Raw genomic sequence first — 16532 nt, forward strand, 5'->3', positions numbered from 1 at the left:
CAGCAAGGAAGACAGTCTGGCCAGAGCAAAGTGAGGAGCAAATGGTCAGATGAGCAAGAGTGGGTGGCAGGGACAGCTCAGTAGGGCCTTGTCAGCTGTGGTGAGGACTGAGTTTTGTTCAGGTGTGACGGGGAGCCAGTGGAAGGTTTTGGCTGGCGGAGTGACATGAAACTCATTATTGGGATGCTCTGTGGAGAGGTCGGAAGGGCAGTAAGAGTGGAAAGCAGAAAGGCCAGTTAGGAGAGTCTAGCAATGGCTTAGGCTGAGATGATGGGGCGGGATCTGCCATGAAAGTGGCGGAGGTGGTGGGATGTGGGCGCATCTGGGCAATGTTGGGGAAGCTAAGCAGACAGAATCAGCTGATGGGCTGGATGGCAAGTGTGACAGGAAGAGGAGTCAAATATACTCTTCTGTTCACAGCAAACCCACCATTGGTGGGTACAAGGCCCACTCATTGTGTTTTATTTTGTTCATCCTCTTCTTCACAGCCAGTCTCCATTCCCATTCTCTTTTCATTGGCAGCCATTCTAATACATTTAATATATGTCCTCAAATTGCATTGTTGAAGAATAAATAATGGTATCTTCTATACATATATACTTTAAGCTTATCTAAATGGCATCTTGTTCTCTTTTTCACTTTTTCCACCTCCTGCTATGGTGTTAAGGTCTGGCCACGTTTCTGACTGCTGTATATTCCAGAGTGGGTGTCCACTGCATAGACTTTTCCCCTTCTCTAGTGATGAATGTCCAGGCTGCTGCTACCTCCTGGCTGCCATACACAGCACCATGGTACAGCACATCTTCTCATAGTCCTGTGCAAGACTATTTGAGATGTATTGCCAGGAGTGGGCTTGCTGGCCCCAGGGTATGCGTATACTTCATTTCACTAAGGATGGCCACTTTGCTTTCCAGAATGGCTGTACTACTTTGTGCATAAGGGTTCTGTGATCTGCACATTCCTGACCATGTTCAGTGGGTTCTGATTTTCCAATTTTTGCAAACCTGGTAGATGTATCTCATTGTAGTTTTAACTTCCATTCCTATAATTATTAGTGAGGTTGAGCATCTTCATTTATTTGTTGGTTGGTCAAGTTTCCCCCACTGCAAACTGCCGGTTTATATCTTTTGCCTAGTGTTCTGTTGCGCTTCCAGGAAAGTCTTTTTCTTGTGGTTGCAGGAATCCTTCTTATGTTCTATACCTGCCCACTCCAGTGTGGCGGCCACTAGCCACTTGTGAGTCATTAACTTTAAATTAATTAAAATTAAATAAAATTAAAAGTTCAGTTCAAGGGCTCAATATTCAGATGTGGCTAGTGGCTAGTAGATTGTTTGGCACAGATATAGAACATTTCCATCTTCACAGAAAGTTCTCTTGGACAGTGCTGATCTAGATGTTAATATTTGTCTTCTATTAACTTTATTTCATGTGCCCCTTTGAACAGTTTTGATGTAATCAAATCTACCAGTTTTTCTCCTGAAATTTGTGTGTTTTGGGTTTCTTTGAAGATATTATTTGTAGAAGGAGTCTTTACTCCTTCCTCAAGGTCACAAAGATATCCTCATACATTTTCCCTCAATGGTTGTCACACTTAGATCTTTAATTCACTTGGGACTTACCTTTGTGTATGTGTGAGGTTGAGATTTAACCTTATTTTTCTCTTTATAAATTCATTTTCCTAATATTATCTATGTTTTAGGGGTTTTAACTGGATTCTAATAAATAGCAGACATAAACCATTTCTTTATTATTTGTGGTATTTTTAAGACTAGAAAGTTATGTTATGAATACTCTAAAAGTAATTTTTTACTCTGTCCTAGATAAGAGATGCTGCCTATTTCTATAAGCGAAGCCAGTGCTACAAAGACGCTTTCAGATGTTTTGAGCAGATTCAGGAATTTGATCTAGCACTCAAAATGTGCTGCCAAGAGGAGCTTTTTGAAGAAGCTGCTATTGCAGTGGAAAAGTAGGTGGTTTTATTTTCTCCCTTCTCCCTCCATTTCTCCTCCTTCTCCCTGGGGGCAGCTTGCCCTGGGTGGTGGTTCCCTGACACTTCCGAAGTGGCATGGTCATGTTGCCCTCCTTCTGCCTGAGTGGTGGCCTCGGTGCTGGGCCTTGAGAGCAAGACTGTGTTTTCCACTCTCTTTATAAGCTTTGACAGAGTGTCACAAGAGGGGGGCGAAGAAGATGAGGGTGTGTTATGAGTGTGTATATAACGGAATATACTGACTTTGATCAGCAGAATGAGGGGAGGCCCTTCAGAGTTTCCTTAATCTCACACAAATCCAACCACGTGCACACCTGGCAAGAGAGAAGAATCATAAGTTAGATAATAAGGGGGAGACTAACGTAGTTGCTGATGTGCATATAGCCCCCATTTTATCCTTTCTCATTAATCACATCAAATTGAACAGAGTTGTATATCCCAAATGATTATCATGGTTTTGTAGAGCTGAAGGGAGTATTTTCAAGGGTAATTTTGACTATGCATAAATTTTGCCTTATAGATTGACTGTCAAACTTAACTCCCACTTGCTTGGGTTGTATCTCCGCTATATTTTGTTAAAGCACACTAATCCCCTACTGAAGAATGAAGAATTTATTATTCATTATTATTATACTGATAATGATGTAAAATCAAGCATTTATAAAAATGCTTGAATGCCTGACAAGTTTTGGTCTTATTTTGTAATACCTACACTTGGAAGTTTTATTTAAGTTGCTCTCTGATGTATCTTGGAGGAAATTTTCTGCTAGTTGGGCGATAGTAAGTTGACATTTGTGTCCTCTGTCTTTGCAGGTATGAAGAAATACTAAAGACCAAGACCCTTCCCATTTCCAAGCTCTCTTATTCTGCCAGTCAGTTTTACTTGGAAGCCGCAGCAAAGTACCTTAGTGCAAATAAGATCAAGGAAATGTTGGCTGTCCTCTCGAAGCTAGACATAGAGGACCAGCTGGTGTTCCTGAAGTCTCGGAAATGCATAGCAGAAGCTGCAGACTTGCTGAACAGGGAAGGTCGGAGAGAAGAGGCTGCTCTGCTGATGAAGCAACACGGCTGCCTCCTGGAGGCTGCCAGGCTTACTACGGACAAGGACTTCCAGGCCTCGTGTCTGCTGGGGGCTGCCCGCCTCAATGTGGCCAGGGATTTTGATGTGGAACATACCAAGGCCATTCTGAGAGAAGCACTTGACCTTTGCTATCAAACCAGCCAGTTGTCCGGCATTGCTGAGGCCCAGTTCCTGCAGGGGGTAATCCTGAGAGACTTTCAGAAGCTCAAGGATGCCTTTCTCAAGTTTGACACACTCAACCACTCAGCTGGAGTGGTGGAAGCGCTCTATGAAGCAGCCAGCCAGTGTGAGGTCGAGCCTGAGAAGGTTCTGGCCCTGGCTCCGGGGGGCTTGGAAGTCCTCCTCAATCTAGTCAGGGCCCTCAAAAGAGTGACTAACAATGCTGAGAAGGAAATGGTCAAATCTTGCTTTGAGTTTTTTGGGATTTCCCAGGTGGATGCCAAGTATTGCCAGATAGCTCAAAATGACCCTGGGCCTATATTAAGAATAATTGTTGACCTGGATTTAAACTTGAGAGAGAAGAAGACAAAAGACCATTACTTGATAATGACTGACCAGGTGAAATTAGCCTTAAACAAACACCTTTTGAGCAGGCTGTGTCAGATTGCACAGAGCTTGCTTGGGAAGACCTACCCACAGGTCTGCACGAGGTTTCTTGTAGGCTTAAAATGTGAGGAGCAAAACTGTGATGCTTTTCACAGGCCTCTGCGGCGTTGTGAGGCCAAGTGTGTGGTTCAGTCGAAAATACACCTGGTGGCAATCAACGGATTGCTTCTGGAAGCTAAAAAAATATTCCCTAAAATTTTAGCTGAAGAACTTGAAGAAATTGATGATATTTTGTCTACAGATATGTATGGCCTTTGCAAATCCTTCCTGAATGTCCTCTTCCCTAAGCATTTCCATCAGAGAGTGTTGTCAGAAAATCCCATGGCATGTAAAGAAATCCTCAAACCACACTACAAATCCTTCCGATCCTACAGGTTTGCTTTGAAAGAGTACATCCACTTTCTGTTTCAAAATGAAAGAGCACGCAGCCGCCGGGAATCCACAGACCTGTGGCTGAGTGCCATGCAAGCTTTCCTTCTGTCCTCCAACTACCCAGAGGAGTTTGAAAAGCTGCTCCACCAGGAGGAGGACAACTATAACAGGGAGCTCAAAGCTCTAGAATCTGAAAAAGACGACAGGGGCAGGGGGAGAGGCAGCAAGATCAAAGGAATAGAAGGTAAATTTGGCATGCTGGCGCCCAACAAGGATGATGAAAGTATGGAGAAGACCCACCTGTGTTTCATCCGGCTGCTGGAGAATTGCATCGACCAGTTCTATGTGTACAGAAACCCAGAAGACTACAAAAGGTTCTTTTTCCGTTTCATGAATGTCCTCGTCAAGAGGTGCAAAGAACCACTCGTCCCCAGCATTGGAAACACAGTGGCCCTGTTGGAGTTCCAGTTTGTCCACTGTGGGGTGGTGCTGGCCCGTCTCTGGAAGAATGCCATCCTGTGCCTCCCCAAGAGCTACATTGCGCTCTTGCACTACTGGGAGTTCCTGTTTAGCAAGAAGGACAAGGAGTTTGGGGACGTATTCTCCATAATTCAGGAATACAAACCGAAGGATGTGACAAGAGCCATTCAGGATTTCCGGTTCCACCTGTCCTACCTTGTCAAGGTGCTATGTGGCTGTGAGAATGTGCAGTTCAATGTCCTGCTTGATGCCTTCAGTGAAATAAACTGTGTGGTCTCAGGCGAGGCAGAGCGGACACTGGTACTGTGCTTGGTGATGCTAGTGAATGCTGAGGAGGTCCTGCAGCCGTCATGCAAGCCTCTCCTGTACCGCCACTTCCAGGAGATCGAGACGAGGCTGCAGCTCATGAGCATGGACAGCCCAGACCAGGTTCCTGAGAGGCTCCTAAAGGTGGTGAGGCGGGTGTTGATGGCAGTCACTGTGAAGTCTGTGGCTGAGGCACTGCAGGAACTGCTCTTTGAGCGGGATGAAGAGTACCTGATGGACTGCCACTGGCGGTGGGACAGCGTGCAAACCAAAGGGTCCATGTTCCGTGGCCTCTATCATGAGGAAGTCAGACTGAATCGCTTGCTCTGTGTGGACCCTGTGGACTACTTAGCTGAACCTGAGTGTGAGTTTGGTGAGGATGAGACAGATGAGCTGGCATTAGAAGATCGAGACTACCTCCTGGCTGCCATCCTTTCCCAAAAGCAGCGGAAGGCCTCCATCCAGCGAAAGTTGAGGAGGGCGTGTCTGGTGGTGTCTCTGTGCATTAGCTGGAGGAGAAGGGTGGGCACCCAGACGGAACACATCAGGGAGGAGGCCAGGGAGCCTGGGGCTGGGAATTTCAAAAGGGCTGACGTGGACAGGACTCAGTGTGACCTGTGTGGGGTGAAGTTCATCCGCAGCCCTGAGAACTATTTCAGCCCCAGCAAAGCATTTGAGGGAGTGGCTTCAGACTCTGTGATCCTTTCCAGGGCTGAGCTGGAAGGGAAGGAGTGTCGGGAGAGGAACAGCGAGTCTTACGAGCAGCACATCCACCTAGAAGGCCACCAGAGGCAGCAAGTGGCCTACCAGAAATACTCAGAATTCTTCCTTGAGAAGGTAGACCCAGCTATTGACGAAGGCAAGATGGTGGTGCAGGACATCGAGCAGAGTGTGTGGATCCACAGTCACCTGGGCTCTAAAGAGCACAGCCACATGCTGCAGAGGAAGGTCCAGGAGAACATCAAAAGGGTCTCGGATATGGTGGAGGACCTCTACAGGCGGAAGGCCTGGGCTGGTGGTAAGGGCCTGTGGAGATGGGGCCCAGAAGGGGTTAGACCCGGTTCTGACAATGCTCATCAGAGTTAAATCCTTTGTAGTGACTTCTGACTTGGGGATGATGGAATCTTGGCATTAGCAGAATATAAGTCAGAGATGTACATTCTCAAATTACAGCAAAACCTCATTGTTTGGACCACCCCTGCCCCAATTATAAGTTTGTGATTATCTTTGGCCAAGATAGTTTCCCCAGGTGCTGCAGATGAGAAAATTACTAATTCTATGGAGAGGATCTAAGAAGAAGCTACTTCTTAGCAACATTGAGTAGAAGTTATATATAAACTCAGTGAAACTGCATATTTTAAAGCACTCTATAATTCAGACACTCTTTCCAGTTTAAGGTTTAATGACCTTTGAACACAAGTGTTCTGAAATGTTTGCAGTTGGCAGTCTCTGTAGATACACAGTAATGGTGTCAGGCTAGCCTGTAATTGTAGTTTGTTGTGGTAGCAGAAGGCAACTTTTGGTCCCTTACCCTGTAAGGAGGGCTCTCCTTAGGGAAAGCACAAACAGTCCAGGGCTTGGGGGCTTTGGCTGTAGTACTTGTTGTTCTAGTCCTTGTGGTGACCTCTTCACTCAGAGCCCGTTCTTTGGTTTCTGTAGCGGAGGAGGCGATGACTCGGCTGGTCAACATTCTGATCCTGTCGGTCAGGCGTGCACGAGAGTGGCTGGTGAAAACAGAGCTCTGCTTAAAGGAGGAAGGTAAGGAGTCCTAGATTCTGGGACAGGTAACACTTTGGGTCCTGTGGTTCTTAATACTGCTGAGGTGAATCTAAAGTGGGGCTGCCCAGTGATGTCAACAGTGGCCTTTCACTGTTTAGGATCATCACCCCCATTGAGTCAAATTATTGGCAACATTAGTATCTTAACTTTCCTATCTGACTGTGAGAGCTGTTATACCAGGCTCATGTTAGTTGCTGAAAACCTCTTACTGCTCGTGAGCTGTTATTGACGATGTTTAGTCACTGCGTATACTCCATGCAGGGACTCCCAAGGATGGGCAAAGTATTCTAAAGCCATCCCTTGATAAATATATTTTCCTGTGTCAATCAGTTACTTAAGTCAATGGATATTTATTGAGTGTCTAGTATGTATCGATGCTGTTCTAGGCCTGGGGATATACTTTTTGAACAAAACAAACAAAATCATTGGGGAAATTTGCACACATCTTCCTACAGAGGGTTAAAAGCTTGTGTAGAGTGAATCAGGTTTCCTTTCTGGCAGTCAGAATTATCTTGCCAAGTTCTGTGTGATCTGGAATGTCTTCTCTCTTTCCCATTCCAACTATTGCCCCCTCTTGGCTAGACCACATTTCTTCTTGCTCCAAGTATTTCCCTAACCCTGGAAGCTCCTGGAAAATCCAGACACCAGAGTTAGGGAAAACTTGAAGGGACTTGGCACAAATATCTGTGCCAATAAAAAATATTTAGCATATAGTCCCTTCTGGGGACTATGGTTTTGTGCTTATTTGAAATAGAAGATAATTGGTATACCAACTCAAGTTTATGGTTGACTTTAGGTTTTGCTTGATTTCTTTGTTATTTAAAGGGCCACTAAAATAAGGCCAGAGGAACCAACCTATAAAAGAGCTTAATTCTGGGGAAGGGTGTTTTCTCAGGCTCTTCTTGAGAAGCAACATCACTACTCAGAGGAAAATACTCCTTCTCTGGCACCCTTATTACAGAGAAGTTAGATTTTACTAGAAAGTTATATCTTACAGTGGAGTGGTTAAAAAAACCAAAATCACCATTCTGCACTTTGTTTCTGTTTTTTGCTTTTTAAACAGGTATCGTTCAAGAAGATGATTATGAAGATGAAGTTGAAGACTTTGGTGAGCTCCGTCCTAGGAGGCGTTCACGAAAATGTGGAAAGCAGAAAAAATACTAACATCCACATCCACACAGCCGCTGCCTCCTCAACCTTTAGAACATTCCATCCTGACTTAGAATTCTGAGTGCTGGGCCCCAAGAGTAAAAGAATGTGAATTAGCATTACAAAAATGAGTAGGGGAGTCTGACAAGGCCTTTGCTTTTTGTTCTTGTTATTTGTCTTTCCATAGTGGCTTAGGGTCTGATTACTTCCTCACCTACAGGGACCTCTTAAGTGTTTTCCAAGTGAAGTCTAACAATATTAGTTCCTTCTGCGAAACATGTGTAGATTAGAGAAATTATAGTTGAAGGGAAAATTGGGACTCCTCCTTTCAAAGTCCCCAGGCTTTCTGGCTCATCCTTATCCTGACACCAGTCAGTAGCAGGGGACTAGGTGTTTAAGACAGACACCTCTCACCTCAGAGTTGCCACTGCTCTGGACCAGAAAATCCCTCTGTGGACCCCTCGTCTCCTATCACACTACTGCAAGATTAAGTAGTACAAGAGCTGCGTGTGGCCCAGGGTCTGTGTGGGCCCTACCACCAGCCACCGTGATACTAGGCTGCATTGGGTTATCTCTGGCTATGTCTACATTTGTAGTATAGTTTCTTCCATTATAAATGTTAGCCATTTCTCTCTCTGGCAACTCTTCTGCCCTCCCTTCCTCCGTTTTTTGTGACCGTTCTCAGCTACCTGTGCAAGTCACGTTTAGACTACCTCAGAACGTAGTCAAGAATTGGCCCAGAGGTGAAAGCCTGGGGAATGTTGTTGGGGGCATTCCCAGCATGCCTCTCCAAGGTGGTCCTAACTCTGCCTTGGCTGTGGTGCAGACATTCCGAAAAGTGTTTTTTATGCGGCCCTATATATCTAGTTTTCTTGGTTTTCCCTGGCAAGTTTGCCACTGTAGCTTAGGTTGACATTCTGATGAGTTTCTCCCCGCTGAGCTCACCATGGTAGGACCATGACCTGCAGAACCGCAGGTCAGTTAAGAGCTAGTGGACAGAGGAGGAAGCCAGCCCTACAGTGCCAATCCATGAGGATTTGGCTGTGAATCACTGCCACATGGCTGGTCGGCCCTGTAAGAGGGCAGGGTGTGGCCTTTCTGTAGGAGGCCATTGCTTCCCCCCTTCATCCACTGAGCTAGCAGCCCTCAGTGTGGTCCCACTTGGGAAGCCTTCTTGCCTCTCTGAGGGTCATTGCCCACCCTTACCCCACCTCTCTGCTCAGCCTGGTGTGGAAAGGTCAGGTTCACACTGGTCTTTGATTCGTCCTCACAAGAGAACCAACTTTTCCCCCATGTTGCTGCTGCTTTTGCTGCTTATTGTTTTCTCTTCTAAGTGACTCTGTCCCCTTGAAATGTTTGTTTATAATTTTTATTAGGTTGTGTCTCTAATTTTTATTCCAGGTGTTTTTTATAAACTTTGCTTGACAGAACAAAAAAGAAACAGAACCCCAACCAAATCTTGCTGTATTACCACATTTTTATAAAGTTAAATCATTTCTCTTACCTGCTGCTATTGTTTTGTTTATTTTCAATCTCTCCTCAGAGTAAAGGGGTAAATCACGGAGCTGGTCTCTTCTAGTCATACGGTTGATGCTGGTCAGGACAGAAGCTTACTGGTCAGGGACAGAGAAATAAAGCTCAGTCCAGGGACTCACAGCTGGTTGAAGTGTTCTTGAGGGCCTGCCTTGTGCATCTTCTCTCCAATTAGGATGCTCCTGAGCATGCAGGGTTTGGACTGTAGGGAGTTTTTCCCATTCCATGTACCAGGCCTTTTCCCTAAGAAGGAATGTTGCCGTGGGAGGCAGAAGACCTGGAATTCAATCCCTCTCCAGCCCCTAGTGAGCCGTGTAAGCTGGGATGAGACAGATCTATTCAACACTGATTGCCTGAGTGCAGCACCACCTTCAGGAGCCTCATGATCTGGTGTAAGAGAGAGATGGAAATGTGAGAAAGCAGTGGTGGTAGAAATGTGCATTGCATGGGTAGCACAGCATTTACATAACCTAGCAGGGCCTCAGTTTCCTGTTTGGGGAAATTGGTCTAAGATCCCTTCCTGCCTGATGGAGAGTGTTTCTGTAAAGTGTTGCCATGTGTTTGAATACCCTCAGGTCTTGTGCTATGATGTCAGTGTTTGCTTGTGTCAGGTGAGCAGGGACAGCTGAGTCTTAGCAAAGCATCTGATCCTATGCTTTAAGATTAAAGAGGCTCAGAACTGGAACAGATGATCCTGCTGCCTTCTAGATCAGCAATGTTCAATAGCACTCACTGCCTGAGAGATGACCTGCAAGAATCCATCCCTTCAACTTGTAAGGCTCCTTAGAGTGTGGATGTGGAGGTTGGGATAGGAGAAAGGAATGTAGCAGAAGGATCAGTAATTTCCATTAATGACCTGAGTCCTGGAGTCCAGTTGCAGGGGCTTTGTTGTCCTGGCCTGGCCTGGCCTGGAAGTCCAGGAAGGGTGTGTGTGTCAGGGATTCCCCCAAACCACTCTCAGGTTTGATAACTCACTAAGAGGGCTCACAGGACTCAGCATGTAGTTGTAATCACGACTCTGATTTATTACAGCAGAATCATACCAAGTACAATTGGCAAAGAGAAAAGGTGCATGGGACCAAGTCTGGGGGATACCAGGTGCAAGCTTCCAAGGGTCCTTTTCATAGTCATACGGGACCTGATTAATTCCCCAGCAGTGAGTTGTGACAACTTGCTATGTAAAATATTGCCAATCAGGGAAGCTCACCAGAGGCCTAGAGCTCAGGATTTCCTGGGGGCTGGTCAAATAGGTATCTTCTACCTAGTATATGTCAAAGTCCCAGAGTCTCGGAAGGAAAGTAGTGTTCAGTGTAAACCACGTTGTTTATAAAAACAGTTTAGGCATTGGGAGCCACTCCTGTCAGTCCTGGGAGTGGTGGGAACCCTCCTGGATCTAAGTTCCAGATGCCAGCCAGAGGCCAAGCTTGTGAGCAGGCCTGTTACAGGGCAGCAGCCAGGCCCACTGTGCTATCTTCTGCTTTGTCATGATCACCCCATTAGCTCACCCTACGGGCACCCCTGTGTGTCCAGCTGCTGGATAAGCACATACGCACCTACTGTGCATCTTCCCAGTCAAGGGAGGGAATTTGCAGGGACAGATCATCTTCTAAAAACCCATTACAAAGAAGAAACTTTTCCTAACTGCCTTAGACATTGGCTCCACTTCCTTGCAGTCAGTGTTAACCATTCCGAATGCTGTTTGGTTCCCTTGAGGCCTGCTAGGGAGAGGGGGAGGGTCTTAGGCCTCTGGTGGCTGTTCCTTCCCCTCTTCCCACCAACACACACATACTCCAGCCTGATCCTTCTTAGCCAAGAGCGCTTGTTCTTCCAAACTCTGTCTGGAAGAAGTCCTCTGTCTGACAGAAGTCCAGTCTTCCGATGACTGAAGGCAGGACAAAAGCTGACATGGGAGCTAACGGTATCCCAAGCTTTGTGCTAGCATCTCAGTACCTTAGCAAAATCACTGGTGGGGAAACTGAGGCCCAGATTATATAATTTACCCAGGGTCATAGAGCCAGTTTGGGGTAGGACAAAGACTTGACCAGGGTTTTCTGATGCCAGCCAGAACTCTTTCCACAAGGACTCAGGCACCAAGGTCAACAGCAAATGCCGGCAATAATTTCTTGGGGTCCATCACTCCTGCCCAATATCAGAGCACAGAGTGTGCCAGCCCTTGGGCATTTAAAGAGCTCATTTCCTTCAATCTCTCACTTGTCTTTTGCCAACAGTGTTTTATTACAGGAAAGTGGAATGCCCCACAAGGAAACTTACCTGTGTTCTACTGTCACCCACCTGGAGCAGCCTGGCCTCTGGCCCTCAAGGACAGGACAAAGCAGCTGGGCAAAGCCATTCCCAGTGGATAGCACAGGACAGCACAGCACAAAGCTGCCGGCTTTACTCTCCCTTCAGCGCCCTCACCCTTCATTACCCTGATTATTGTAGTTCACATGCAGGAATCCCATCCCCCAGGGCTGGTTACTAAAATTTACCTTGTCCTAGCCAGCCTGCCTCAGTTTCCCTGGAGTATTCACTTGCAGTTCAAAATGAGCCCCAGGTTTGCTGGGCACCCTGGCTAGCCCTAACCACAGCAAGAGCACCTGCTCATAGAGCTCTGTGTGACATTACACCTGCTCTCAGATGATGTGGGAAGAGGGAATATTCATGCTCTTGACTGTCACCAAGGTCTTGACTGTCACCAAGTCTCCTACTGGTGGCCAGAGTGCATCAGCTACTAATTTCCTGCCCATGGAGCAGGCTCTTCTGGGCTCCTCCCAAGGGGCGGAGTCCAGTGCTGCCAGGTGGGTGCATGGCGTGTGGAGATGTGACAGGCATGAGGCCAGGGGACAGACAAGGCTTACACCTCACTCTCTGGAGCTCTCAGGGCCTCCAGGCTTGGATGGGGGTCACTCCTGTGGCCCAGGAAAATGACAAAGGCTATAAACACTCAATCTTAAAATCTCAGCAAAGCAAATTCCAGGTTTTACCCAATATACATATGAGGTATTCTGTTTTTTTTTAAATGTTAATGGCATTGGATGTGAGCATCCTGTGTTTCCATCTGATTTCAGTGTGGCTTTGATAATCCTGGAGTTTAATGATCTAACAACAATGTAAGACAGGTGAATCTCAGTTGCACAGGAAATGTCACATTTTATTTACATTAAATCCTGCTCTAGCCCTATTCCCTCTTTTGTGGGAAGTTGCACCTAAATCATTATTGGAGGACCCTCTGCGTCTTTGGAGTTTCTTATGTATTAGGGGGCTTGTGTGGTATGGGGAAAATAAGGGAGGCCCTCTCTCCCTCAGGTCATCGTGGCTGCCATGGGCACCCTCTCTGTCCCAGCTGGCAGGATATCTGAGAAGATGGGGGGCTTTTTACCTTCCCAGCTGAGCTTGGCAAGGCTGGGTACCCTGGGGCATCTGGTCCAGCCTCTGTGGATGAACCATTGAGACACCCCCTGAAGTTTTCTCACCTCCGCACTGTATTGCCATGAGGGTGAGTGCACGTCCCTATTGGTCATGACGCCCTTTGGCTCCTGCCGCACTCCTGACTGAGGAAGCCAAAAGTCTTAGCTGTAATACTCTCTTGAAAGGGGGGAGGACAATACAGAGAGAACAGAAATTCTGAATAAAGAGTTGAGGGCTAGGTAGACTTCAAGGATGGCTGCTATTAATTCCTCCCTGTCTCTCTCTCTCTCTCTCTCTCTCTCTCTCTGTGTGTGTGTGTGAGAGAGAGAGAGACTCACGTATCCAGAAGTGGAGTCCATCTCCTCTTTCCTATGACTTGCTTTAGCCCATAGAATGCAGCAGAAGTGACACTGTGCCAATCCCAGGTCTGGCCTTTGAGAGGCCTGGCAGCTTTTGGAGTAGTCCAGCTGCCTTGTGAGAGTTTGAATACCCGAGCCCACCATGCTGTGAAGAAGCCCAAGCCAGCTGTGTGCAGAGGCCACGTGGCGGGGAGCCCCAAGGCACCATCTATGCGAGTAAATACCTCCTGGACCTTTCAGCCCTGGTGCTGGCTGAATTCGGCTGAGTCAGTGACCCCGGCTGATGCCAAATGGAGCAGAACCACCACCAGCTGAGACCTGCCCAAATTTTTAACTCCCAGAAGCATGAGAATTAATAATTATTGTTTTAAGCTACTAAGTTTCGGAGTGGTTTGTTACACAGCAATAGATAACCAAAACAAGACCCTAGTGTGTGTCAGGTACTGTTAGGCATGTTGCATCTGTGATCAGTTCTCCAAAATGTAGAGTGATAACTACTAATTATATATCTAAGAAGTGAGGGTGTGTCTGAGGCTGGTGAGCAGGGCGGTGGCAGCACAGAACGCCCTACTGGAGTCCACGTATCACACGGTCTGCCTTGGAAGGAAAGGGTTTCATCCACCTCTTTCCCTGACCTAGTGGAGATCCTAGGACAGTAGTGCCTAGGACTCTACTACCGCAGGAGGATTCTGGAACCCACCCTTGCATCCTGGAAACCTCTCCTGTGAACCTTGGCGACTGGCTGGCTGTGCAGGCCTTCACCCGCAGCTGAGACTTGGTTGCCAGGGCAACCTGCAGGAGGAGTGGGTTCCTCTGACCATTACAGGGTTCTTTTCACTCAACTCCTGGGTTCTGCTTCTCCTGACCCACTGGCAGCCACATGTCACATGAGGACAGGCCTGCCCCTAAAATCTGTGGGGTCTGGGGTAAGGGTATAAACGGAGACTCCTCTCCTGACCCCTTCTCTTCCCACCCTTTGCTTTGTCCTATACCATGGGGCCCTCCCTGGTATGTGTGTGGACATTTCAGCCACACATCCAAACAAATCCCATAGCTCTGCCCCTCTTCCCCAAACAGCCACCCTTGGTCCCACCCTGCCCTGCCCCCTTGGACCCACTGCATCAGTGGGGAAGAGGCTCAGGGCCATTTGGCCAGGGGGCTCCTGGGTACTGAAATGTGAATGGGGGGCACTTGGATATGTACTGTTTTTGCAGGTCTGGGGCATGATGCTTAGCTAACAACACAGCATTGTGCTATTCTTCTTGGTCATTTCTCCTCACACATCTATCTCCTTCAGGGTCCTTGCAGGACAGGAATCTGGCATTTGGAGATTCTCTAGCCATGATACCATCATAATCTGCTCTATGCCTGACACCTCTCTCTCTCTCTCACACACACACACACATGCGCACAATAAAATACATTAAATTTTCCCTGGCCTTCTCCAGCAGGTTTATCTGGGGTCTGGGATGCCTTAAACATGTTTCTGGATCAATACCATGTAGTTTCCAGAAATCTGTCCCTGGGTCCTTCTTTAGCTGGGAGGATGGGTAAATCAGCATAGCAGGCAGCTGCTCTCCTTTCTGCCGCAAATGTCTTTCATAGGCAGTTGAGACCGGCTTCATTTGATCTTGTCACTCTAAATCTGCTTCAGAGATTCTGACTGTACAACAAAAGGCCAGGTGGGCGGAATGAGGAGCCACCTCCAAACCCAGCACCCCCGTAACGGCACAGAGCTTAAAAGTTCATTGGAAACCTCTCTGTTTAACCTGATAGACTTTAATTCCTTTCTGCAGCAGAGAAACCAGCCCTGCCAACAACATTAGACAGCTGATCCTCACTCCCACCCACCACCCAGGAAAATGTGTTTCCCGGCTCAGGAAGGAGGAGGGGGAAGCCGTCAGCAAGGTACCAGGCGTTCTTGAGGTGGGTTGTTGTTTAGACACCTGTCTCCTGGTGCCGCAGAGCTCTAGCCCTGTTCAGAGTTCTATGTTCTCTGCTTAAGACACATGCATCTTTCTCTTCTCATGGGTGATGTGACCTGAATATATAATAGAACCTTTAGAGGGGAAGGGTTGCAATGGGGAACAGGGTGCTGTCACCTTGGTATATTTGGAGCAAGACCTAGGATTAAAATTTGGCTTCTCATACTGACTATGAATTCAGACACCTTACTTTAAGTCTCTGAGGCCATTTGGGAATTTATAAAATGGAAATAATGACACAAGCTGATAGCTAGGTTGTATTCGCATTGTTTCCTTCCCTTCCTACTTTCCCTCCACAGATGGACGGAGAACATGAAAAGATTTCAGGCAGGGCTCTGTTTCCATGGCAGGGAGGGGTCACGAGCAGTGAGGAGCTCCGGGGACCACGCTGGGTCAGCTTTTGTGTGCCCTTTATGGAGGTGGGGATATTTCTAAGAGGGCTTTGTTCCCAGGGACCCGGCTTTCTTTTAGAGACAGAGACTATTTTTAACCCAAGTTTTAGAGATTCGGCAGGACAGCTGTTTCAGGGAAATGTAGGCCAGTCTGTGATTTTTGGAGTCATCGTTTTAAGGTTAGGGAGTGGGATGGGGGAAGAGAACTAGAATAACTCTGGAGTTTCTGGAGGCATTCGCAGAGATGGCACCTCCCCTGCGGAAAGCTGCAACCAAGTTTACTTTGCGGTCACTCTTGAGTATCTGGAGCGGGGTTCAGCAGACAAACCTTCTTTTGTTATACTTCAAGTACAGTGTGTCAGTTTTTGCCCCCCTTCTCTGCCATCTGCTATCACCAGATCATGACGGAGAGAAAGTTGATAATGCCTGTGTTGGAGAGGCTGCGGGAGAAGGGGCCTCTCACATACTGTAACAGCAACAAAAATCAGAACAGCCTTTCTTGAGGACACTTCAACAATATCTGTTAAAATTAAAAATGGGCTTTCCTTTGGATCCAGCATTCCTACTTTTTGGAGTTTTTTGGGGGGGTCTGTTTCTCCTTTTTTTGTTATTAGTTTTGATTGTAGTAAAATAAAAATAAGATGAAATTTACCATCTTAATCATTTTTAAGTGTACAGTTCAGTAGTGTTAAGTATGTTCACATGGTTGTACAACATATCTCTAGAGCTTTTGTACCTTGCAAAATGGAAACTGTACCCACTGAACGCTAACTCCCCATTTTCCCCTCCTCCCAGCCTCTGGCAGCCACTCTTGTACTTTGTGTGAATTTGACTGGGTACCTCATGTAAGTGGAGTATTTGTCTTTTTGTGACTGGCTTGTTTCACTTAGCATAATGCCCTCAAGTTTCATCTGTATTGTAGCATCTGTCATTTTCCTCCTTTAAAGGCTGAATAATATTTCATTGTATGTATATAACCAGTTTCCTACTTTTAGGGATTAACATTAGAGGAACATTCCTACAAGTGTCCAATTAAATGTTCACTGCAGGAGTGTCTGGGAGAGTGCAAAACTGGAGATAACCCAAGTATTCTGC

General features: G+C 46.8%; 1 protein-coding gene across 1 annotated transcript in view; it reads left to right on the top strand.

The window, feature by feature from the left end:
* The window catches only part of TRANK1 (tetratricopeptide repeat and ankyrin repeat containing 1), a 76924-nt gene extending 67661 nt beyond the window's left edge, over window positions 1-9263 (top strand). The window contains exons 20-23 of the mRNA XM_045537044.1: window positions 1821-1966; window positions 2801-5850; window positions 6492-6590; window positions 7675-9263. Coding sequence (XP_045393000.1) covers window positions 1821-1966; window positions 2801-5850; window positions 6492-6590; window positions 7675-7775 — 3396 coding nt within the window. The 3' untranslated portion in view covers window positions 7776-9263. The remainder of the gene's footprint in view (window positions 1-1820; window positions 1967-2800; window positions 5851-6491; window positions 6591-7674) is intronic.
* The last annotated feature ends 7269 nt before the right edge of the window (window positions 9264-16532 follow it).

The sequence above is a fragment of the Lemur catta genome, chromosome 1 (assembly GCF_020740605.2).
Source record: "Lemur catta isolate mLemCat1 chromosome 1, mLemCat1.pri, whole genome shotgun sequence".
Classification (NCBI taxonomy): Eukaryota; Metazoa; Chordata; class Mammalia; order Primates; family Lemuridae; genus Lemur; species Lemur catta.